The 26540-nt window shown below is 38.3% G+C and overlaps 1 protein-coding gene across 4 annotated transcripts in view; it reads left to right on the top strand.

Annotated features, from left to right (window-relative positions):
• LOC139942011 (myocyte-specific enhancer factor 2C-like) overlaps positions 1 to 26540 on the top strand; it is a 92060-nt gene that overhangs the window by 53685 nt on the left and 11835 nt on the right. For 3 of the 4 annotated variants that reach the window (XM_071938672.1, XM_071938675.1, XM_071938674.1), the window contains 2 exons: positions 9741 to 9921; positions 13347 to 13550. In XM_071938672.1, the coding sequence (XP_071794773.1) occupies positions 9868 to 9921; positions 13347 to 13550 (258 nt within the window). In that variant the 5' untranslated portion in view covers positions 9741 to 9867. Of the gene's footprint in view, positions 1 to 8380; positions 8423 to 9740; positions 9922 to 13346; positions 13551 to 26540 lie in introns of those variants that run through there. The other variant, XM_071938673.1, reaches the window with a different exon arrangement.

The raw sequence follows: 26540 nt of genomic DNA on the forward strand, positions 1-26540 counted from the left end.
AATTTAGAAGGTGCCCTTTTATTGCGAATATTGTCCGTTGTAAAACATGCCTGAGCTACTCTATAAAGCATTTCTTTCTTGTCAAACTTGTCATGGGTTTCCTGATCAAGTTTTGTTTTTGTTTCAAATAAGTAACTGATAATGTAATGCTGATCTATGAATGAAATTCTTTGACCTTTCAAGCCATTCATGTTCTTTAGCTTGAAGTATGTATGTATCATGGTACTTCTTGAGTGTACTTCAAAGGGGAAAATGTCAAGCCCTTTGAACACTGTCCTTCTGTTGCTACACCAGAACTTTTGTGCTTTAAAGCCTTGGATCGAACGAGTTGGTCTATAAAAAGCGTTTGTAACCATTTGTTTTAAAATGCATATGGTTGGAAAGATGTTTTAAAAGTAGAATACAATGATCCAATATTTGCCTCGATATTGCGTGGTTTTCCTTTTACTTTGCGAACTAACACGGTCGGCCATAGTCAAAAATTTGACTCCCATAAATGGCCGACCGTGTTTGTCGACGAGGTAAGAGGAAAACCACGCAAATTGAAGTGATTCTTGTGTGGATCATTATATTCTACTTTTAAAATGTCTGTCTAATCATATGCATTTTATAACAAACGGTTACAAACGCTTTTCAAAGACCAACTCGACTGATCCAAAGGCAACGTGCTCCTTTAACCAGGTGCAATTATTCATGCATGGCAAGGCTTTCTCTATGTTTGTGTGTGAGTGGGTTTGTTATCAACACAGAGCAAGGACTCTCCAGTATAAAGAACTTGACCAGCTTTTGGTTCTAAACACAGTAGTCTGTCTGCCAAGGGCTCCCACAGGGTGGTTACAGGGTGGGATGGTATTTCAAGGGGAAACCGTTGAGGTATTTGTATGTTGTGGAGAATGCATGACAAATTTTCATTTCATTGTAAAAACAATATGGCAATTTTTGTTTTCATCTTGCGAGGCCACTGGTGACGTGGTGGTGTGGGTAACTACTGACAAATCAAGGGAAAACTGCCCTATGAAACTCAAGTACCAATTTAAACTGCCAATACATATTGTCACAGAGTTCACTTGTACTTCTTATGGTTGTGAAATTCCCCATACAGTGGCGTCTAAAAACTTGGTGTACTTGAACAGACCTAAATTGCGTATCAAATCCATGGACTAATGAAAGGAAACTTGCGTACGGGATTATGTAACACTATATTATTATCAATAACAAAAAATGTCAGTGTATCAAGTCACAGACATCATTCAGAAAAGCAGAATTCTGATATGTGGTCACTGTAACATAAGTACCCATTGGAATTGCCCTTTGGGTATTTTATAGATGAGTATTGTGGTTTTAGCTGGGTTCATTTACAAAGTTCATCTGTGTTGTGGGGAACCAGAATGCCCTGACGATAAGACGTGGGAAAGTCACAAGAAAGAGGTGTCCCCCCCCCTCAACCCTTCTCGATTTCTTGCATGCTGAAGACCCACTACGGTACTGTTAAGCAGAATGCTTGGGATGTAATGCAGGTTTCCGTACTCCATGGGCGTGTTCCGAATTGAAATTATCCATTCACACAGAGGTGACTTTACTGAATGGAACATGCCACAAAATGAAATCGCATTTGTTTACAAAACAGCCCCCAAGGCCATTGCTGTTTTGTGAAGTGGAGGAGGGCATGCTGGGGCACAACTGGATCCCATATGTAGACATTAATCCTAGTCCTCTTGTCTATTTGCCTAGAAACTGTGAATAAGACTCCCATCAACATTCTTTGGTATTCATACTTTTTTCAATTGTATCATATGCACCTACCTGTGCAGACAAGGTTAAGGCCAACTGCATGTAAAATAGGGCAAACATTATTTTCAATTTTAAGGAAAAGCTTAGCAGCTTAGCCATAATTATCCCAAACAGTCATGTTTTGGTGTATTTTGGCATGCATGGGGCAGACAGGGAGGGCTTACTCAGGCCTGGTCCGCTCTTGTAAGGGCAAGGCAGTTTTTGCTTAAGGGCATTTCTACTTTGGTGAATTGAAATTTGTACTAGAACACTTCAAGGGGCACCAAGGCCAATTACCTCTGTAAAAGTACTTTGACAGCATAATAATAAGGTTTATAAATAATATAATCAATGTTTCCGAAAGCAATCGTAAGAAATTCAGTGGGATTTGGTTTTTTGTTGCCCATGAAATTCCTCCGTCATAGCTTGCAAAATTAATCTGGTTTTTGATCATGATATAATCGCGCCTGTCAAGCACTTCCTGCAATATTCAACAATTTGTTTGGGCTTATAAATATCCATGTCTCAGATTAATTGTCACGCTCACACAAACTCGTGGGTGTAATGCTGTCAATTTCTCATATATCATAATTTATTTTGAAGAAAGAAATTGAATAAAATCATCATTTACTTTGTGAAGTTCCTCCACAAATACGCAACATGGGAAAATGTTTTGTTGTATTTCTGACACGATTGACATTCAGGAAATGGAAAGAGAAACCAAAGGAAACGGCTTGGATGTGGCTAAAGAGCAGAAGTTTACTCTGTGGTTAAAAGTTTAAGGTATATTTATATAGTACTACAGAAGAGGTAAACGGAAGCACGCAGTTCATACTAAAAGCAAAGTGGTTGATAACATAGATTAACCTGCAGTTGCAAAGACAGAAACGCAGCAAAACTACCAAACCCTATCCTTGCCCTAGTTACATCATGCATGGAATTACACAACGGCCATTGAGGCCGTGGCTTCTGTTGCCCCGGGTTTGGCCTCAGTGCCCCTTCAAGTGTTTCCCATATACTTAACAAGTTTTCCAATGGATGGGCCTTTTGCAAGGTGAACATGGCCTTGCCCTCTCAAAGATGAAATTCCAGGCCTGAATGTATGTCGGAGAGTTTGATGAATACAATTTAACCGTTTTTATTTTATTTAGGGCAATGTGTTAAGCGTAAGGGTAGGGCTATGGGAAGAGACCTGGGCCCAGTTTCATGGCTCTGCTTACCGTAAGCACAGAATCGGCGCTTACGGAAGCAGGGAATTCTGTGCTTACGGCAAGCGTATTTCACGGGTTAGCAGCGAATTTTGCCTTCAGCGCGTGCGTACTTCATGTTACCAAGCATTATACGCTTACAAGGCTAGCGCAGAAATTCGGCGCTTGCATGTAAGCGGGGAATCGTGGTCATGCGGATGTCGGCGGTAAGCAGAGCCATGAAATTGGGCCCTGGAGCTTGCTGACAGTTTCATTTATCAAGTGGTATACAAAAGCCTGTGCATTTAATTGTACCACGGAGGAAGGAAAATAATTGTACCTGTACATGACCTATAAATTATTGAGGTTAGTCACCTTGTAACCCAACAATTTGAATTAACTTCTCAACCACAGATGCTAAGGGTATAACTGTCTTAAAAACCATGGCCTAACCTGGCCAAGAATCTCCCTCAATCTCTCAATTAGTTCTCCACTGTCCATTGTTAAGTCCTATGCTCCACTGGCCAGTCCAGTCCAAGCTTCATTGATTCCATTGTGGACAAGTGTATTGTTAAGTGGATAAAATTGGTCCAAGTCCCCTGTGGAAACAATGGGTAAGGCCTTGGGTGGAAGAAATCGATGGCTGGTCAATACTGCTCTATAGTCAGTAAGTGATTAATGGTGTAAGTTGCTGTAGTCACACATTTTATATTGGTGTGAACGATGTACAGCAACTGCTTACTGGTACTCTGGAGAATTTTACATTGCTCTTTTATTTACATTTTGGTAGGACGTAATTGTGGCACTGGTGCCCATTTTCTCCTCGATTTTGCCCTTGGGCCGGATACAATTGGTGCACATTTTCTCATCTATTGCTCTTTATTTACGTTTGGTCAGGACACAGTTGGTGCCCATTTTCCCCCTTAAATGAGGACAAGCTGAAAATGAACAACGTGGATTTTTCATTAATTAATTTATTGTAGAGTGGGTTTGGGATGTGCGGCACATTGAATATTGTATCAAAGAGGGAAGAGGGGTTTTCGTTTATAAGTTGTTGGTTTCCCACATTAACATTGAACGATGTTCAGCAACTAGTATTGTGGAGAACTTACGTGATCGATATCTATTGCTTATTTATTTACAGTTGGGAAGGACACAATTGGTGCCCATTTTCCCCCTAAAAAGAGGACAAACAGAAAATGGATTTAACAAGTATTTTCCATAAGAAGAAACTATAAATAAAAAGTAAACTGAAGTATTTTCCGTGACTTAATTTATTATAGGGTTGGAGATGTGGGGCACATTGAATATTATATCAAACAAATAGGAAGAAGATGTTTTTTGTTTTGGTTTCATACATTAACTTGTATCTTCATTTGACAACAGTGTGTGGGTTGTGCACATCCTATATAAACACTCTGTTTGTTTATTCAAAGCTGATGTAATTTGGGAGGAAATCCTTCTGGATTATATCTTGCAAAACAACTAAGTTTAGTAAGGTTTCAACTGAAAATGAACATTGTTATACTGGTACAAATTTGTAAAGGGTATTTGTAAACAAGCAGCCAATTAAAATTTAAAAATCAAGGGATTTGTATAGCTGTGAATATTTGTATTAACAAAATAAACAAAATAGATTCATATAAGTTTGAATCACTTTTGATAAAATAAGCAAGAAAAAAAATCAACAAAACCAATCTTTACCTTTTCAGGGGTGTTTTCACTAAAACATGATCACTTAATTTGTTTTGTTGAAATAAAAATTCTTTGAGAAGTTTATTAAAGCCTATACCATGTGTACATAGGCCAGCCCTTGTGGTCAATAAAATGTTCCTACATTTTTTTCCAAGGACCGAGTATCATGTCTGAAACGAGGAGAATGGGAAAGAATGTAACTCTTCTTTTGTTGTATAGTTAGAGGATTTGGCTTCCTCATTTGTACCTTGGTTTGTTTGTCCACGGTTTGTCTGTCTGTGTACGTCGGCCAACATTTTAACAGAGCACTTCCCCTTGGGGTTAGTCACTGGTGGTGTGGTCCATACGGAAGCTGTTGATTGCATGGGACTTAATAATTGCATTGAAATGGCTATCGCTTTGCGTCAAACCTACGGGTGCTGGTTGCGTATGTGGATTGGCATGTAGCCATATTCAGCATTCAATGGATTCCTGTGTGGGCTATATTATAAAATATTCTTTCACATTTACATTCCCACTCTTTTTTTCTGTGATAACTAAACATCCTGCTAGACAATGTTTCGAAATTCTAATCAAAAGAAGCAATTGATGAACAGTTTGTTCAATTAATTATTTGAGAAAATTCACATTATACTATTGCATTTCTCACGAGGTGTGTATTTAACTGTTCTCTACAAACAAATCTAGATATTATTCAGATTTACATGTTTTGTTCTATCTGAAAAGAAACCCTATAGGGTTTTAGTTTTTGAAAAAAAACATACAAAACCCTCATGAAACCAAATCATTTTTTAACAGGCACAAACAAATCTAGATATTATTTACATTTACATGTTTTGTTCTATCTGAAAAGAAAAGCCTGAAGGTTTTGAGTTTTGGAAAAAAACATACAAAACCAAATGAAACCTGGTCATTTGTTGAAAGGCTTTCAGATTAAATGATGTTTTAAACAATGTTTTTAAGCATTCATTTACGCGAGCCATTTCCCATGTCAATTTTGAAAGAGTGAAGTCTGTTGGAAGTTCCTTATTCATAATGCTAGTTCATAGTGCATAATGTCAACACCGTGTCTGATTCAGTTTCAGTTGAGTAGGAACCATTTATCATTTTATGACATCAGATTTATTTCCTTCCCATCCTAAGTAAGAAAAGAAATTAAACCAAAAGAAGAAAAAAAAACTCCTACTCTCATTAGAAACTTCATAGCCACAGTTTTATTTCCTGCACGTGCCATCTTTCCAAGAATGGATGCACTTTCTCCCTCTCTAACTAAAGCCAACCAACCAGGCCACCACTTCAAGGGAACCCCCTTCTAATTTTAGAAGTCTATTTTAATTACAGCCATTGGGCCACCGTTTTTTTCCCTCTCTCCTCCTAGTATAGATAATGTGTGTACTAATGTTCAGGCACTTGTGTATTTTTAGAGCATCCTGAAGTGAGTGATTGTAAGGCAATATTTATAGAACTGTGAAGAGGTTAGTGATATGTGATGAGCTGTTCTAAACGTTAACCCAGTGCATTATAAAATGCTGTATAGCGCATTTCTGTGTTGACAGTCGGAGAGCGGACAGTGTTCGGTAACTGTTCACTATTAAGAAAGCTGACCGGATAGGTGTCACCACTGTAATAGATAATGATGATAACTGGCATCGTTTGGATTTGGAAGCTCTTGTGTGTACTACCTAGGAATACTGAACAACAAAGTGGTGACTGCATGTAGACCATCTTTGTCCTGCAAGCTTCTCTTTTGATGTACATTGTATTCGAATGAAATATGATATTTTTGGTTGACCTTCATCAATTTCATGGAGTAGCCGTTTATGTGTTTTTAATCCATTCAAATTAATGGAATCAAATCGAGGCTTAATGGACACAAATAGTCTGATCCCATGTTGGTTTATTGAGAATCTGTATCTTATTGAACAAAAGAAAACAGGCCAAAACAGTCATAAACACAAATAATCAAAACATTACTTTATCTGTGAAACTGCATGTGGAATTTTTTGTTTCATCACACTATGTTCAGTATTGTTCTCATTGGCTGTTCCTGCCTCAAAAGCAGCAGTCATTACCTATAAAAAAAAAGCATAACACAGTAGCATCAACTGCACAAAATAAGTAAGTAGTTTTGGATTGATGGAGTCCAGTGAAAACTATGCCAGCTGTTGAAAATTCACAACATAATGGTTGGTTCGCCACCACCTGCAAAACTTCAGTAAACGCCTCATCTCCAAATTATGCTCGTCGGCACAGGGATTCAGTTTCCCTTCAACTATCTCAATTTGAATATACCTAGAAGAGTGTCCAGTAGTTAGTTGCCAATCGGGTTCGTCTTTGTTGACAGTCATGCCTCTAAAGTACTAAGTACATCTTGTCTAATTTATGACCCCATATCAAAACATATTTACACACTTTTTCTCATTTGACTTTGGATTTTTGTAAAAAATTCTAACCCTGTAGCAATTTTCTTCCTACTGTGTACCTGAACATTGCACTGTGTAGCTTTTCCCCAGACATTGGCATGGGCTTATTGTTGTAATGGGAATAACAGGTTGTTTACCATACATTTATTTCTTGCAACTCCAGACTTTAACTTCCTGAAAAAATAGTGACTAGTCGGTACCCCCCCCCCCCCATATCTCCTCCAGCAATGTTTCTCCTGAATGTAGAAAAAAACAATGCAATGATACTGAGTGCACACCGCTTGATTCGTAATGATAGAGGGAAGTTACTACAGTCCATACCCTACAGCTTGTACTAATTCCCAGTGTGACAGGTCGGTCAGGAGAAAGGGGGTTAGAAAATTGCCAAAACATGTCTCTGCGAGATTTATCCGAGTACATGCATGTGATTTTCGGGTCTGATACTTGATGGAGGCAATTGCCTTGATGCCCCTTGGTCATTGCCTTGATGCCCGGCCCTCTAGCAGATATTTACGTTTTCCCTCTACTCTTAGGGCCATGTCACACGAGGCAATTTATGGGCAACCAGTTCCAGGCAATCTCCATGAAGAAAAGGCATTCACATTTGAATGTTCACCTATTTCTCTTGTGGATCGTAAGACAATGTTTGAAAATTGACCCGTGTGCTACCAAAGTGGTCTTGTAGCATGCACTGCAGTTGGTTGCCTCCAAGTTGCCTGCAAAAGTTGCCTTGTGTGACAAGGCCCTTAGATGCCCTTTACATGAAGGGAAGGGTGCCTTGTCCTCTAAATGAACTAAAAAGCTGGCCTTGTTTTTTTAGTTTGAAGGTGTACGTACATGTACGTACATGTTGTTTTCCCTGTCAACAAATGCTGAAAATACCCAAGCACCTTTCACCACTGTGGACCTCACTTAAAATCCCACCTCACTTTTCAGTCCCTACTGTACCTGATTGCGTGGGTTTTCTTCATCTGGGGTTTTCCTCTCATATCTTAAACATGAGCATTTCTTCTTCAGTATCTGTATTGTTGAGCCGGCAAAAAAATGTCTAAAGACACATCACACCAGCTTGTTCTTCTTTTTTTATTCATCCTACTATTGGAACTAACTGTGCTGTAATAAATAAAATAAATAAAAAAATTACTTTTTCGTTTTATATTTCAATATATAAACAATCATCTGCAATTCACTTAATTTATCTCTAACCAATTAACATTAATTACAACAAACAAATGTTTTGATTTCAAATGCATAGAGAAAAGTACGGATCAAGAGCCAATTTCACAGGGGCAGATGAATATAAACAAGCACCGCCGGGTTTGCCTTGGATGCATCTCATTTTGATCAGTAGGTTTTTTTTTTTCATTGAATAATTTTTACATAGAAATACAAAAACCACAAACCCACTTGTTTGTATAGATTGCTTTGAGTTGAAAGTAAATGTTACCTGTTTGGGGTTGGGGGGTCTACAGCAAAAGCAACAACACAAATGGCCTATGGCCTGCGTGCATATACTTTTGACTTTGTATGTAGACTGTTGAAGGGGAAGGTCACTGAATTTGTTATCTAAATTTGTTATTCTAGTTTTTGCAAATGTCAGGTAAAGGTATTGTGCAGGATTGGAATGGTAGAGCTGACAAAATAAACACGGGCAGTGTTCATGTTTTGGAAAAACTGGGCTTAGTTCGCAGAGAAAATGGTGGCAAACCGTGCAAAACTATAGTAGTGTGTGTGTACAGATTGTCCTTAATTTTTGTTCAGCCATGTATATTTCAAAGTTTTCAGATACAGTTTTCCCGAATATGACTTCCCTTTTAGAGGGAAATATTTCACAGAAAGAAAAAAAAGTTCAAGTACGAATTTCATAGTCAGCTCATCTACCTCCATAAGGAGCAATGGATACGTTTGTTGATCAGTCCAGTTGACTTTGTACTATAACCTACCCTAATGTTCTATCTCTGGTACTTGATCCATTTCAGTTCAATTTTACAGCACTGCTTTAATAATGGTAAGCAAAATTTGTCTTGCTAACAACAGCAGAAGAAATGCAATGAGCGTAAATTGTTTTTCACAGGTTAGCAAGAAAAATAGACGCTCAGCTTGGGTTATGTTATTCATTTTCATACAGTAAGCATCTTGGGTGTTTTATGCCCATTTGTTCGCTTATGGTTTGCAGCAGTATGAAATGGAATTGCGCGCCATGCGCATAAATTCAGCAGCTCTTTATTAACTTGGTCACAAGTTCATCATTACTGGGACTCGCTTACACTCGTGTATGCATTAGGCACAGTCTTTAACTCATTCAATCTTGGTGTTTCTTACAATTGTGTCAACATCGTTGGTTGGAGATGTCCGTGGTGTGTAAAAATACGCCGACGCCAAGATATTTGTTTCCCAGTGATGACGGAAAACACTGATGTCAGGAGATCTCAAATGGATTTGTTTGTAGGCAAGAACAACAAATCACAACTTGATAGTTTGACGAGAGCTAGTCAGGTACAAAAGTGACAGCATTGGCGAGACACGGTGTTACGGCGATCCTCTCTTAGGCATTGGTGTTGATCAGACTAGAACTACTCTCCAGTCATTATTTGTTGAATTTCAACCTATTCTTATTAATCTTACTATTTTTGATGTCATGTATTTTATTCTGTTCCCTCTCCAGATTGTGATATTTAAATACAACCAGTACTTGGTAAGTGTGAGTGGAACCCTGACGGACACACCACACCCCTTCGCTTAACCCCACCTGCATAGTGAGAGCCTTTGTTTGATACGCACTCACAGACAAGATGGGGCGCAAAAAGATACAGATATCCAGAATAAATGATGAGAGGAATAGACAGGTAAGTGTTTGATAAGACAGTATAATGTTTGCGCTTAGTTCTTTCCAGACATGTGTCGAGTCTGAGTCAACAGAGTGTGGTGAGTTCGATTCCTGGTCATGGCACACGTCCTGACTTATAAGTGCTTTTTATCGTATCAGAGTAAACAGGTTCTTTTCAAAGGGGTTAAGATGTTGATGTGTGTAAATGATTAGAAACTTTCAAGGTTGGGGGAAAAACGTTTCTTAAAAAGGAAAGAATTTTTTAACCTGTTTTATTTAAACAGTTTTTAAACAACTTAGACATGAAAGATTGAGGAATTGCTGTATGAAAAAGTCACCAATGAAGTGCACAAAGATTTGTCTGAGAAATCAAGACCTGCATTTGTAGACGGTCTATATGGGTTGTTTGAAACAAAAATCGTGTACAAGTTGTGGCTTTGCACGGAAGCATCATGCCATACATGTACCTGCCATGACTGAAATGCAGGTTAGTAGTTGTAGGGCAACAACAGTAATTGAATCATCTGAGTTTAGTTATAGATGACATTGAGCGTGTAACTTCTTACACCCTTGGTGAAGTTTTAATTGTACACAAGAGGCTCTGTTTAGAACGAAAAGTGTCCGTGTTTAAACCAATCGCTGCGGAGAGTGACACTATCGTCACCGCTTGATTGTTACTTTTAAGAAACAAGATTTGATTGACCATGAGAAAGGCTTTATTTCCCAGCTCAATATCTCCTCCTTCCCCCTTTGTGTATTCCGCATTCTTGTCTCCATTGTGAAATGGTGTCTCACGAGACAACAGGCCTTGGTCATTTACAACAAAATTAAACCGTCGTGATTGAATCTTGGCATTTTTATTTTTGCCGCGGCATGTTCAGTAATTTGCTCCTAAATTAATCAAGTCAAGTCTCTCACCCGACCGGATGACAACTATATGATAAAAAAAGACAAGATACCCAGAAAAAAACGACGACAAGGGAAAACGCAAGTAATGGAAAGGAAAATCACTGGAGAAAGGGACTCAAATGGGAGGCCTTTCAAGAACAATAACGCAGCGCCGCATTTTTCAATCAAGTTGGTATCCTTCATTCATTCCATTCACTGCAATATTTCCGGTGTCCCCCCCCCCCCCTCCTCCTCCCCTGGAGAGTAAATAATGTAACGGAGCTGACAAATGGAGCGGGGACACCATTGATTTCTTTCCCCGTCTCTCGATCGCTTTTTTCCCCCCCCATGAGCAAAGCCAGGAGATACCTCTGTACAACATCAATATTAGCCATACTGTGTGAATACCCTTCCCCTCCATAAAAACCACACGTTTTTTCAATTGCGCACGTTCGCCCCCTCCAGTAGAAACTACATGTATACGTTCTGTATGCGTTTGACCTTAGGAAATGGATCTTGTAGTGGTTTAGGGGAAGGGGGGAGATAATGCACTGCTCGGGATATACAAGTACAGCTGATGACCTACACGTGTAATTTGCACCCCAGATGGCTTTGGGGAGTTTGGACGAGCTAAGTTTTGTTGAAAAGTGGGTGTGCAGTGTAATGAGATAGGAACTTGAAGGTGTCTTCAAACTTTGCTTTCAGGCTACGGGTTTGAGTAAACCAACATCGGGATGGGTTGTACTGCTTGAATTACCGGTCTTTACAGGAATCTTGGAAAAGAATGCAATTGGTGCTTAAACTGCTGAACTGTGTATTAAACTCTATTCATAAATACCTCAGACAGTTTCGCTATTCCTATTGGTGGAGAGCGCGTCCTGTGGGTGTGTATAAACCTTTGTTTATGACCAGTAAAAAGTGTTGAAACATGGGCGTGACATGCGAGCTTGCACCTGTTCTTATAAGACTGTTTCTTTATTCCTATTGGTCGAGAGCAACGGCTGAAACAGTTGTGCCACATCACGCGATACGCGCAACACGCACAGCATTCTCTTGAAAGGAGTTGTTTACCCGAGGGCGGCGGAGGCCTTTACCATTTCATAGCTGGAAGGGTGTTGTGTTGAAAGAAATCATTGAACATTTATAATTTTTGCATTTATTTTACTTTTTGACCAAAAAGTGTTGATGTTTTTGACCGAAAAGGTATTTATGAATGGGAATCAAAGTGTGTTGAGTCGGTTTTCAACTAGTGTTTTAAACCCGCCGAGGCCTGGTTCTTGATAATTTACCTCGACTTTGTCTCGGTAAAATTATCAAGAACCAGGCTTCGTGGGATTAAACCACTAGTTGAAAACCTCTTCACCACACATTGATTCCCTTATTTTGACGAAGCATGTTTTCAGGCTAAACATCTGATTATCGGAAAGATGGTTAGCTGATTCAGCTGATTCTGACAGCAATTTTATTAAGGAAAAGAGTATAAAATTTTGAAATGTTGTGTTGGTTTTTTGGCCTTTCAAACATGTAACCTACACTTAAATCTGAATCTTGTGTACAAATATTGCATGATATCTTAATCTATAGCAAACAATCACATGGTGCTTCTTTTGTAGAGGCTTGAGTGGGCTGAGGTTGGGGGTTGAGTTGGTAGTGGGGGTAGTTTGGACAAAATTGTGTACATCCGAAATTCACTACACCGTGTAAAATCCTCCGACCCTTTATTCAGATACTTTCAAGTTTACTTCATGCCTTGAGATTCCAAATGCTTTTAAACATTATTCAGACCTGACAGATCAATATTTCCCAAACAGCTAAAAAGACACCAGTAGCGGCACTTTGGTCATGGTCTTGCACGCTTCTAAGAGCTTTTGCACTACCCCCCTCAGGACCAAAAGACCCCACTGATCTAGAATATAGGGGTTGAAGGGGGTTCTTGAGGGTTCTGTTTGCAAGGGGCTGGTTGGAGTACCTTCCCTGGGCTATTTTCAGGGGGGGGGGACTCTTTGATGGGTGAGGTGCAGCTGTGTCTTTGGAGTTACCGGAATAAGGTCTGGGGGCAACTGCGTTCATTGTAAGGACATGTTCAGCTGCCTTGTTACTGTGCATATGAGCTTTTGATTTGCCTGCACTTTTCAGAGTTATTTTGTTTTGTCATTACCTTCCTTCGCCTGAGTTCTTTTTGGCAAGGAATGAAAGAGCATCAAGAGAATGAACTAAGTGTGTGTGTGTGGAGAAAAGTTGCACATTGTGTAGCTAAACTTCTTATTGGTATCTTTTATATTGGTTTTTCTGATAATCCACTGAAGTTCAACACCTGATACATAGGTTCAAAGGGGTGGGGGCACAAAATCAGATTGGAACTGAAATCCTAATCCAAATCCACAATTCACAATCTGAGGTGGGATTCAAACCTGAGGTCCACAGAGGTCAATCCGATCCCCTACATGTACTTTGCAGTACCTTGTTTATGGTATTAATGCCCTGACAGAGTAACAAACATTTGTAACATGTGGAATATGTGTCTGACATTTTGACTTACTCTTCCAATATCCGCAGGTCACCTTCACAAAGCGGAAATTTGGCCTTATGAAGAAAGCGTACGAGCTGAGCGTCCTGTGCGACTGCGAGATTGCGCTAATTATCTTCAACAGTAGTAACAAACTGTTCCAGTACGCCAGCACGGACATGGACAAAGTGCTACTGAAATACACAGAGTACAACGAGCCACATGAAAGTAGGACCAACCAAGACATTATCGAGGTGAGTTTTGTTTTTCACTGCAAATGGATTATAAAATTTGCAAACAAAAAATGTTTTGGGCTTCAAAAATTTCAGGTTTTCAGATGATATAAGAGTTAATTTAATGTGATTTTTTTAAGGAAATGTAATGGACGTACTGGTAAGGAATTCTTCATCAGGAAACATTGTAGAAGAAGTTTTTCCTGTTCTACAGGCATGTGAAAAAACACTGTTGAATGTTTTGTGTGCATGGCAGTTTCCTCTGGGCTACAAAAAAACAAAGTTGAGTGTCTGAGTAACTAGGTCGATAGCTACAGTAGAACAGGGTCAGTGTCCGCTTCACTATCCCAATTATGGTTTGTTTCTACCTTGATTGGATGAACTTTCTCCCAATGAGGATATCAATGTCCCCAATCTTGAAACCTTTTTGTATTATAACAAAACTACCCCAATTGAAACCTTCTGACCCGATTGAGGGTGTTGATAGGAGTCTGTTATTATTACAAGCAAACTGTCTCGATTGGGGTTACTCCTACTTCTCCCGATGAGGAATCAATGTCCAAAATCAGGAAACCCTTATGTTTAACAATCAAACTACTCCAATTGGGCTATACTTCTAGTCTTTTCCGAATGGAACCCTCCTTTCAAATGAGGATATCAAAGTCCTCAATCAGAACCTTTTTGATGATACACCAACCAAACTACCCAAATTGGGGTTTACTTTTACATTGATAGTATGAACCCTCTTTCCCCAAATGAGGGTATCAATGCCTCTGCCGTTGAGAGTCCCAAAGTGACAAATGATACCTTGTTGCTGGAGTAAGGGACACTGTAGAGAATGGGTACTGTATAGGAATGGGATCCAATGACACGTTCACTATTGACTTGAAAAATGTGCGCTAACGTCATTCAAGTCTGGGAGAAACGAAAAAAAAAATCGAATAAAGCCAACAAGATTCATGACATTTGATAGTTGGCTGAATAACTTGTTGGATTTTTTTTTGTCTTTGATTTTAACACATTCATGAAATTCATGGTTTGAAGAAAGTTGTGTTTGCAAGCAGAATTCATGCTTGTACAGAATATACACTTTTATATCACTCTCTTGACAAGTTGTGTGAACAATATACATGTCTTGTTACATTTCTCATCGAAATTAGGAAAATATAGTCAAGCTCTCTACATTTTAAAGCACACAAATACTAAACACTCTGCTGTGCATGTATCTATCGAATCCTCCCCCCAAAACGAAAGTAGACCGCGTACAATAGACCTCATGATTTCTGATAACGCCGTCAGTGTAACTCTGTCTTGCCGGTAATACCCGGAGTTCAGTCCCTCGGTTGTGAATCCAGAACATATATCTTCTTTCTCCGCTGTCCACAATGGACGTTAAGAGCCACCGGGGGAAGCTGCATTGAGCAAGGAGAAAAAGATAGTTGAACGCCATCGGCTTCACTCTTGGGAAACCGCTGGCAAGTGTCTTTCAAGGACTATAATGCAATCGTATTGACGTCATCCCAGTGAGGCTCATATATAGTCAGTTACTTTCACAATCTTTTTTTTTTTTTTTCTTCTCTCTCTCTCTCCGTCGTCTTTGCTTTCTCATGTAATGTTTTATGACTTACATCAGTTTTGGAACCTTTCTTTTTTTCAAGTTTCATATCAGATTCTGTGAAGGATTATTTTCTTCTCTTTTCTTAGATTGATGTTAAGCTTTTTTTAGAAGGCTTAAGCACAGTGAAATAATTTTTATTTTTTATTTTACGGATTTGAGTACATTCAAAATAACGAGGGATTATTTCAAAGAAAGAAACCTGATTTTGTAACGTTGTTCTTTTTATAAGTATTTCCAAACCATAGATTTGTGCCCTTGGTGGTATTTAAATATTTTGATAATCTTTTAAGACCCAAACAAATCATTTTCTTTAAAGAGATAATAGTGGATATTTCAAAGCAACAGCCTACAGCAGAGAGCATTTATATACACTGTTAACGCTCTTTTAGTAGGTTTTTATTTGGAATTAATCTTATCGGATCTTCCTCACATTTTGAAAAATACCTGGTAAATTGGCTAGTAAGGGAAACATTTCCCCAGATATATGTAAGACACATGTAGAAACCGTGCATTCTAACAAGTGTATGAGATAACAGGTTTAGATTTTTTCAAAGGTTTGAAATTTGACTCAAAGTGAGTTTTGTTTTTGGTGTGTTGTGAATTGAAAAGAATGTGTTCAGTGGTAATATTGGGACGTTCCCCTTTAAGGGAGCAGGCACTCAGCTGCAGAATTCCTTAGAGCGTTGTGTCTGGTATGCGTTGTACACATGTGATCCATCCTGTAGGCTATCCAATAAGACTCTTCCTGTTTGTGAGCTTAATCCCCTGGCGGAAGTTGCCGGTCAGTAAGTATTCTGTTCGATCAGTGTCCATCTCGAAACAGACGTACCCCCTCCCCCTCCTCCCCCAGACACTGTCACAACCCCGTGGCCTCTCGCTGCCACTTTGAACCAATCAGATTAGCAGAAGGCCAACTGTAGGGCGATCACTCACGGGAAGGAGGGTGTCAAAGCTTGGCTCTTGTTCAAAAAAATAAAAGAGAGAAAAAACACCCAGTGACTGTTCCTGCCTGGTACGTAAATGTTGTCGTCACTCAGGCTGACCCATTGACGCTCGTAAACACAGTAAGGCCATGGTGTGGTATTTGTTTGTTTGCCAAATGCGTTGGTCTTTCAGGAGATGCGTGGGGTAGCGCTTTTAAGTTTTACTTGCATCTACGGTGGAGTTGGCATGGTGTTTCGGTGTGCGCATTTGGATAATTGTTAGTCACAGGAAGGGGTGATTGGCATGTGAACAACTGACGTCATGAGTGTATGATTGAATTAACAATTGTCACCTGAGCTTTTGGGGGAGGAACAGTGGGACCAGATGACAAAGCGTGTTTGTTGAATCACATGGATGATATATCTTTGTAACCCCCACAGAAAAGTTCTTTACGTTCCTCGTTTTGTTCAGAAAATTTGTCATGGTTATCGGGCCCATGGTCCTTGTTACCGGCCCCAACGCTCTGGTTATTTTCTCCAAAGTGTTTTCAACAGAACTCTTTGTTTTGCAATTAATTTATTGACTATTCTAGATCATGCGCTGTACCTATGGCTGTTTGATTCATGTTAATGGCGCATCTAAAACTCAAAATACAACTTTGAGGGCGGTTTGCGAAGCAATAGGCAGGGGTGGCTGTGCGGGATGAGTGTTAAGGACTAGTGGTGGTTCAAAAGTAAAAACCTCACCTAATTGTACTCCCACCATGCACAGTTTGAAGTTCTACTGGATGAATAACCCTGAGTACCCATATGTTTGCAGGGACGACTGTGCAGTGCTGTGCACCATTAAAAATCATTTTGAAACTGACCAAAACACAATATTCCTATGAAATTGTGATATTTTTCAAAGGAGAAGATTCCATACTGAAAACCTCATTGTCTCAGCATTGACGTAAGCCAATTATTTTGTGGAAAAAAGAGTGTTCAATTGTGTGCACATGTTAAGAAACGTGAACATATTATGTAAATAATACTTCCTGTTGGCAGTCTGTATCAGGCTTTGCACAAAATAGTGTCATCCACAGTATGATATGGAAGTCAACTTTTGATAATTTAGAATTTTTCAATAATATATAATATTGGAATGCAAGTATAGGAGTATAATTTTTTTACCATTATGTATATCAAGTGTCATGCAATTATTGTAATAATGAACTTGCGGAAAAGTTACTTCGAAAAAATCTTCTGTAAAAAATTGCACTGTGTTTAGATAATTCTTGTTCTCATGGTCACTTGGGAGCAAAGTAATTCATTTAGAGTGTGTCAATGAAATTCATTTGTGGTAGATATAGCAATTGTATAGTCGGGGGTGGGCAGGGGTGCTTCATCACGAACAATGTCTAAGGCCATCGTTTGCCTCCTTTTGTGGTATCCCCTCTTGTTCCATTGCTAGACTGTTTGTTGTGTCAAGCGTTCACATTACACTGATTTCCTCACCCCCCCCCCCTCCTTCATTGGGGGAGTGACTTGATGTCGTTTAATTTGTGGCATGAGTTGAACCAATTATCCGTAATCAAATCATTTGCCCATTGGAGGAACCACCAAGACCCTGCCATAACGAAGCCAGCCACCGTTGCGCAAATTGATTTATCGTTGCCAGCCTGTAACTGTGCTTGGCGCAGAAATAAATAAATATAGAAGACGAAGAAACAATCTAATGCGGCGCACAATTGTCCAAGTTATCTTGCCTTGTGCGGAGGTATTTACTCTCGTCGTTGTAGGATTGTGTGGCAGCCTTTGTGGTGTAATTTCCAGCAATTTTCTTGTTATTCTGTGCACTTGTGTTCACTTTGATGAATCTGGCCAGGACTAATGTACCCGTTCTGTCGACTTGATTAGATTTCCGAAACAAAGTGTAACAATTGAAGTGTAACTCCTTCTCGCTTTTATTGATCTTTAGTACCTTCAAATTGCTGTAATTCAGTCCCTCCGATGTGAAATACAACCCTCCAAACTGGCACAAGGTTGTCTCTTTTTTCCTGTGTGTTTTTTCTTTCTTCTTCTTCTCTCTCGGTGTGTAATAACAATGATGCTTCTGCCTAGTGTTTTCCCCACCTAGTAATGATGTTAATGTGGAGCAATTCAATTTGAATCATGAAACAGCTACATAGTGGTGTCCAATGGACATATACAGTCTCTTGTTGTTTCTTTCTTCCTTAGGTGTCTTGAACAAACTGTTCAAATTAATTCCTTAGAACTGTTTACTGTGCATGACTTTTGTTGAGGACAAACAAAATCACACAAGTCCATATATTGTTTTTCTAATCCGTAGTAGGCCTATGTGGCAAACATTTAAAAATAAAAAAAATTAGCTGCTGCAAAGTGCTTACCAACTAATGGTATGAATGCAAACAAATGGTAAGTATAGCTTAGTATTTCGACCCTAGCAGAGTCTTTCTCAAAGGCTTCGACAGACACATTTTTAAAAAGTAACACGTCAGTTAAACATATGAGTTAACCCTGGGTAAAAAAAAGAAACAAGTATGGTGTAAAAATGTTGTTAATTTGCAGGCAGATGCATTGCTTAATACCGTCATGTCTGTTTGACAGCAGCAAAGGCTGTAAAGTATATCAAATGAAAAATCCCTAGTGGTTTATTACTTGATAAGTAATGATTCCATTCACACTGTTTTTTGTTGTAGAATTTAGTCTGCAAAGTTATATGAAAGATCTCCCGTGTTTTAAGAAGTTGATGTAGGTATTATAAATGGCATGAATGCAGTGTAAACCACAATCCTGTTAGATGTGTGATATCAGTGTATGGATAAGCTTTCATACATGACAGTTAATACAACTTTCTGAGGGCCTTAAATTAAATCATGCCAAATACTTTAAGTATTAGCTGCTTTTCAAAGAGTGTTCGTTTTAAGGGGTATTATAAGGGGGTTTTCAGCCAACTTTCAAAAAACACAATTTTTTTTTTTTTTTTTTTTTTTTTTGAAAGCTAAATTATTTGCAGTTCTTGTTTCTCAAAAGTATAGCCAAAAGCCAATATTAGCAAATAAAGTAAGATGTGACATGTTAAATTGTTTGGTTTTGTTTTGTTGGGTTTTTAAATTTTTGGGGTGGGGAGGGCGCTCTGCCATAACGGGCAAGTTGTGCATCCCCCACACACAAACATTTTTTTTTGTTGGTACGTAAGCAAAAAAGTGCTCATATTACATTTCTTGACCTGTGATACGCAATAGCAATGTTTACTTGCTGAGACCTATCCGACATGGGTTTGCAAACCTGAAGCCTCAGCTCCCATGCTAAAAGTGAAAATACTTGAACTTAAAAAATATGAAAAAGATCAAACCCAAAACTGGTCATCTTGCTTCTGATTAATTGTATGACATTAATCGAACAGAAAATAATTTGCAGGTTATTAAAAATTTGTCCATTCAAAAAGAGCAGTTTGATCAAATGATTATAGTTTAAATATTTCCAGACATTCAAGTAAATCAAATCAGGACCCACAATTGTAGACCGGTGGTGATTAATATTTTATTAAAAGAATTCTGCGCCTGATATCTAGATGGTCTCATAGATCTCCCTTTTGCATTTGAAATTTCTTGAAAGACCTCCAAAAAAACATTGCATAAAACCTCTTGTTTGACAATGATTGGGATGTAGAAAGTTCAACGTGGTCTAGAGGTTATAGACTGAAGGACTTGTAATCACATGGTTGTTGGTTTTAAATCTACTGAGCTAACTTCTGATTTCACAATGCCTAGAATAGGCATTGTTGTCAAAATGTAGTTATTTCATCAAATGTCTTGATTTGCGCAATTCATGTTAAACAAATGTTTGTATAAAAAAAAAGAGGAGAGATAAGCTGTTGCCAGTGTGGTTTTTATATCCCTTTGTGGGAGTTTGCCGGGTCCCCTTGAGTGGAAGATCATCTGAACAAAGTTGTGGAACATCTAACATGTAGAAACTGTTGAAAATTGAGTGTGTTTCATCCAATCTTAGATAAGAAATGGCCCCGATTTTCCAGGTTTTCCCCCTTACATGTTGCTCGACCGTTGAGTACAATTAGTTTTTTTCAGACAGTAGGCCTTGGACTAAACAGACTTAATGTTTTTACACGAGGGGTTTGCCAGGATGACAGGTTTAATGATACTAATTTTCCCTTTGGATGCAACGCCATGGGAAATTACATGTATGACAACTTGTCATCTTTTTCCCTCAGATTACTAGCCTGGATTTTACAATCCCCATGGGAGGAAATGTAGATTGTTTTTTGAGGATTTGACGTCCAATTTGCTACGACTGGAAGCTTCTGAGGATATATTAATTTGCTTTTATTCTAAATATAGAAGGTAAACAACGTTTATGTAAATCTGTAGGGTTGGTTATGTAAGTAGAGTGTCTGTGTGTAAGGTTGCACCTTAGTTTGATAAATTGCACCTTAGTTTGAAAGAAGACTAGAGCCAAGTTTTGAAAGCTAGGAAAATGAGAAGCTGAAAAGAACACGTTCAGAAAATGTTGTTTCTCTTACTCTTCTTTTATGTAAGAGGACATCTAGGATTTGAAACTTTGCATGGTGGAAACACGATAAAGAAAGGTTTACAGCAACACCATGAAATGATAATCTATAAATGAGTAGTGGTGGTTCTGAAAAGAACTGTTTGAAACTCAACGAAAGAAGACATGTTGTCAGATCTTCCATTTGCAGCAAAACTGTGCTTGGTAAAATGTTCTTTTAAAGGATGGTGTATGTGTTGCAAACTTGTTTGGATTAATAATTTTGATTGGGGGGAATCTGTGTAAGAATGTGATAATGAGCCAGAACCGGAAAAACAACAACAACAACATAACAAGGTAACAACCTGTAAATAGCACATAGATGTACTTCCGTGATATCACATAATCAGTAGATTTCACTGCAAAGTTTCACTCGTAATGAATTGTAAGGTTTCACTCTCATGTGTTGTTTAAAGAAAAGAAGAAAAACTTGTGTCAGTTAAGAAAGTAGTCCGTGCATCAGCATCTGTTGCCATGGAAACACCCAATCCTCAAAGGTCCGAAGCCCCCCAAGTCCCCCCAACTGACTCTAAAATTAGCTCTGCCTTGCCAAAAGCATGATCAACGTTCTCATTTTACTCACCGAGCTTGTATGGGTGCCTAATATAGTATTCCATGGGCTATAAATAGCGCAGAATTAGAGAGCCCACGTCAGCCGGCAGAGGCCGAGGCCTGTTGCCAGGCAACAAGCTGGTTTCCTGTTAGCGAGTAGCATTCTGGACATGCCTGTCTGCCTGTTGCACATGAGTCCCAGTGATTCCCACACTCGGCTGTGGACAAGCTCGGGCAATACAGGAAATCTGTTTTTAAGATGATGAGCAGATGAGGTTAAGAGTCCACAAGCAGGAGGAGGGAGAAAAAAACACTACACTTTTGAGTCAATGAAGCATTACTTCAGAAGCCCTTGCTGACGTAATGCCATTAGCATGTATGAGAAAATGAGAAAATAACGATAAACTACTGGAATATGAGTCATTTTTCTGATCGGAGAGGAGAAACAGAACGAGATCAGAACAATACGAGTTGTATCTAAACTTGTGTCATCTTTACAGATTTGATTTGTTGTTTAAAGGGAGGGTATACCTTTGATAGTAACTTTATAAAGAGTTACTTGGTCAAGAGCACTGGAGAGCTGTTGATGCTATTAACAATATGTTGTTAAAAACAACATTCGATAAGTGTAGTTTTAAAAAATGAGCTTAACTTTCACCAACAATTTGAAAGCTTCAGGAATAAAGCCTTTCTCAGGCATCTGCAAGCACACAATTCTTTAAGGGGGTTCGTTTGTTTCATTAATTTCATGCAACTTTGATGACCAATTAAGCCAAACTTTTCTCAGATTTGTTACTGTATGCTTATGTAGGGTTGGGGCACACAGAGTGAGGATAATGGTCTCTGACAATTACCAAAAGTGTATCCTGACTTTAAATCGAATTGTTATTTCATGTTTTACTTGCTTTACATCAGATCAAATTGTTAGTGTTCTGTTACTTATTTTTTAAAGTTTACTTGTTACACACCATTAACAACAACATCAACAACAACAACAAAAGCAAAATTAACAACAAACTACGGGAGGACCCTTGTCCTCATCACCTGTCTCCTCAAAGCATGATCTTAATTCAGCCTTAAGGTTACCAAGATGTTTACTCCCTTATCAAAGAGCTGGCAGATTAGATCGGAAGAGGCTAAATAGTATCAGACTCTCTACATGATAAAAACCCTAGTATCATACAGGGTTATCAGAGTGCAGGTAGTTTCAGATTTCACTGTTCGCTTGGGCATGGATTTGCTGATGGTTAAAGACACTGGACACTATGGGTAATTGTCGAAGACCAGTCTTTTCACTTGGTGTGTCTCAACATAGTAAATATGCAAAAAATAACAAACCTGTGAAAATTTGAGCTAAATTGGTCGTCTAAGCTGCGAGATAATAAAGAAAGAAGAAAAAAACACCCTTGTCACACGAAGTTGTGTGCTTTCATATGCTTGATTTCGAGACCTCAAAATCTAATTCTGAGGTCTCATAATCAAATTCATGGAAAATTACTTTTTTTTCTTGAAAACTACGTCACTTCAGAGGGAGCCATTTCTCACAATGTTTTATAATATCAGCCTCTCCCCATTATTCATTTCCAAGTAAGGTTTTAAGCTAATAACTATTTTGAGTAATTACCAACAGTGTCCACTGCCTTTAAAGTAATTGGGTCTAAAGTTTTGATTCAACCGGCTGATCATTATTAGTAAATGTGTCGTTTGTAACTAATGTTGCATCTTGTTTGAACATGTGTAAAAGAGAACATTCATTCAGTTACTGCATCAATACAACAAGAGAAGCGAAGACAAGAGTATAAACAAATGTTTTCTAAATAAATAGTAAACTTCCGGGTGTATCCATGTGTAAATCTTTTAGGGTGAGTGTTGGCTCTGAAAAGAGCCGGTTGGTCTCAATGTTTCGAACAATATACTCTGCTCGTCTTCAGAAAAATAATTATATTTTGATAAAACCTGGTCAAAAAATGAAAAACATACTGGGGTTATTTGAATAGAAAACATGATATATATAAACACAGCAAATAAATAATGCAAACGGAATCTCTAAATTTGTTTACATTTTTAGCGAACACATACATCTCCATTCATTGTTATAAAACAGTGGTCAGAATGACTTGAGAGTTAAGTGTGTGAAGAAACCTAAAAATCAAAACATTTATGCAAACCAAACAGCAACAACAACAACAACAACAACATCACACAGGTACATTTGAACCGTTTCCAACTATTTCGTGCAACTTTTTAATTTTATGGTAAGTGGACAACAGATAGACTGCATTAGGCCTAATTCTTAGAAAAGTATCACTAGACAATAAATATGTCAATTTAGTAGGTAGTCCATTTCCGGTTTATTTATCAGCGCTGCATATGATTATTATCCAGTCAGTCAGTCAATACCTCTTTGTTTCCAGGACATGACAATGACACAGGTGCGTTTTTTTGGCGGTGTTGCTCACTGCCGTAGCCTCTAGGGTCAGCAGGTGCATTGACTCCTGGAGATGATGCAAACTCGCCTCAAGGGGGGAATGAGGAAAAATAATCTTGTGTTGGGTCATCTTTCTACACTCCGGCTTGTGTTGATGATGAAAGACAATTTTGTTTTTGCATCTTTAGGCCGCCGTTTTTTTTTTTGTGTTGGATCACTAGTGCTATTTTTGAAAGAATTTGTTTTCAATATTAGCTGCTGAATAGCATAACATGTGTTGTATAAGTTAAGTTTCTTGTTGGGTTTAAATATTTGCAAAGCCAAAGTATCTTGCTGCATTTGGAGACTTTTGAACACTAAGTGGCAGCAGACTTACCAGTTAAATTTCCATTTTTAAAAGCATTTTGAGCATGCTCGCAATTCCGAGAATAATGGATTTACCTGGAAAGTTTGCTGCCATCTAGTGATCCCAAAAGCCTCCCACTGTAATATTTGCTTTAAAAAATAAAAAAGGGGAAAAAAAAAAAAAAAAAATTAAAGCTTTTTATTTTCCTTTAAGTATAGGCCTTCCATTTTTTTCTGCAGATTATTTTTTTTTTAGTTACTTTAAATGAGAGCTTGCAACTTTTTTTACTCTAAAAAAAAAAAGTTGCAATTAAGTATTATTTATTTAACCTTTGGGTTAAATTGGGCAAAAGTTGGACCTAGCATATGAAGGAAAATCAACCCTGATATAAAATAACAATAATATTGAACTTTCAAATTAAGGTCTATGGTAATAATGCTTTGGATTGAACCTGGCTTGGAGAATTTTTCATTTTTGTGTGAATTTCTCTTTTCAATTTATTTCTTAGTCATACTTGTTAGTACAGGGAGGTTTATTATTCATCTAGCGAACTGACATTAACAAGAGTTTTGTTACGCAAACAAAACAATTAGAAACCGGTACCCCACATTGATCCAAAGTAATCTGTGGTTTCCTGACCCCACATGTGTTGGTCTAGAAAAAAACAATTTCCCACTAAAGAAAACTCCTTTATATCTTGGAGGGATATCGATGACGATTTCGTACCAAACCAGCAGGGTGGAAAAACCAAGACAAGTAAAGCTGTGTCCAAACTGGCAGTGCCTTCGTTTTTGGGGGTCAGTGGTACAAGTTTAGAAAAACCTCTGATAATAGAATAATACACAAATAAGAGTTCAAAAACAAACTGTTAAAAGGTTTTTTTAACAATGTTTTGGGTGTTAAATTGTTGGTCCTACATTTTGTAATATTCAACCATATCCACTTCTCAATTCTTTTTTTTTTTTTTTTTATTTTTTTTTTATACATTTACAGGCTTCTGCTTATCACAACAGCACCATACTCTGTTTATTACATTCATCATACTTAATGCTATTTTTGCTTTACTCCATAGTTTCATGTTCTTTTCAATATTTTTCATGGAACAGGAAGTATGGAAATAAGTGTGTATCTGAGTTGAAATGGGTCTAAAACATAAAAACTGTATAAAGACAGACTATTGGTTGTATCCTAGTGTAGCTTTTTCATTCAGAGAAGCATTTCCAGTAGAGGGCCCTGTAGGCACCCGTGGGCGGTGAGCATGACCATGCTGAGCCAGTTCTGATTCATCCAAGTTTCACACTGAGCAGGACCTACAGCTAAAAAAGCTGCCTTAAAACCCCTTTGGCTGCCTACCTGCTGATGAACTGAAATAACCCACACACTATTCTTGGGTTCCTCTCACACTATTTTCATATTGGTGGTGGGGGCTATTTGTGGCAACTAGGGCATTGGGTGGTCTTATACATGGTTCAGTGTGAATGAGCAATCTGCATGCTTCTGTCTAGCCGAGGTAGGGGGAGGGTATTCCCAAACGGGTTCTTGGCTAGGACAGGAGCAATTTTTATAATGCACTTCAGTTGTTCAGTTGCCCGTGTCTCGTACTTACCTACCTTAATCCTTATCATTCATAAGGGGATTAGTACATCATTGACTTCTGAAGACTTCTGATTAACTTCCATATTGTGTTTTCAGCAACCACAACCACGCAACCAATCTAGTGCAAATCTGTATGCAAATTTGGTGGTCATGTAGTCAATATGCTGCTGACAAATTGTTTGTGGTATTTCAGAGGTTGTGGTACACACTCATATCTACCTGTTGATTTTTAATTACTGTGGCAACTTCAAACAGATATGACTTGCTTGGTTTTACCAGTTTCTCAACAGGCTTGGTATTCTTCCCTACTCAAGTCTGAAATTTTTTGGTTAAACAGCTTGAAATGTATATTAAAGCCTACACCATGTGTACATGTGGGTCAGCCCTGTATACTAAAAAAACCCACCTTTTTTCCCAAGGACCAAATATCATGCCTATAGCATGAACACTTCTGTGGAGAATTGGTACTGGTAGAGTTTCTTTTTTACTATCAATCTTTTACTTTGTCTTCTAGTCGACAGGTGAGAGATAAGAGTTCACTTCTTGAGGAAAATAGTTGTATCATGTTTTACACTTGTACAATGGACTTTCTGGTTGCTTGTTGGTTTGTCATAGTAGTGATCACTTTGGAAGCTACATACAGTTTACGTTGACATTTTTGTTTCCCCCTTTAAACTCCTTTAGATTTTTTACCTTTTGAGGAACTGCAATTCAGTATTTGCAAATTGGTGTTTTAAAAACAGTCGCCCCAAAATGAACACAAATATATTCCTTTTACATGTAGTAAATCAAGTATTAAATTGTTTTTGTTTCCCCCTTTAAACTCCTTTAGATTTTTTACCTTTTGAGGAACTGCAATTCAGTATTTGCAAATTGGTGTTTTAAAAACAGTCGCCCCAAAATGAACACAAATATATATCCTTTTACATGTAGTAAATCAAGTATTAAATTGTTAAAAAGGAAGGCTCTGTCTTGCAGG

This window comes from Asterias amurensis, chromosome 9, assembly GCF_032118995.1.
Source record: "Asterias amurensis chromosome 9, ASM3211899v1".
Taxonomy (NCBI): Eukaryota; Metazoa; Echinodermata; class Asteroidea; order Forcipulatida; family Asteriidae; genus Asterias; species Asterias amurensis.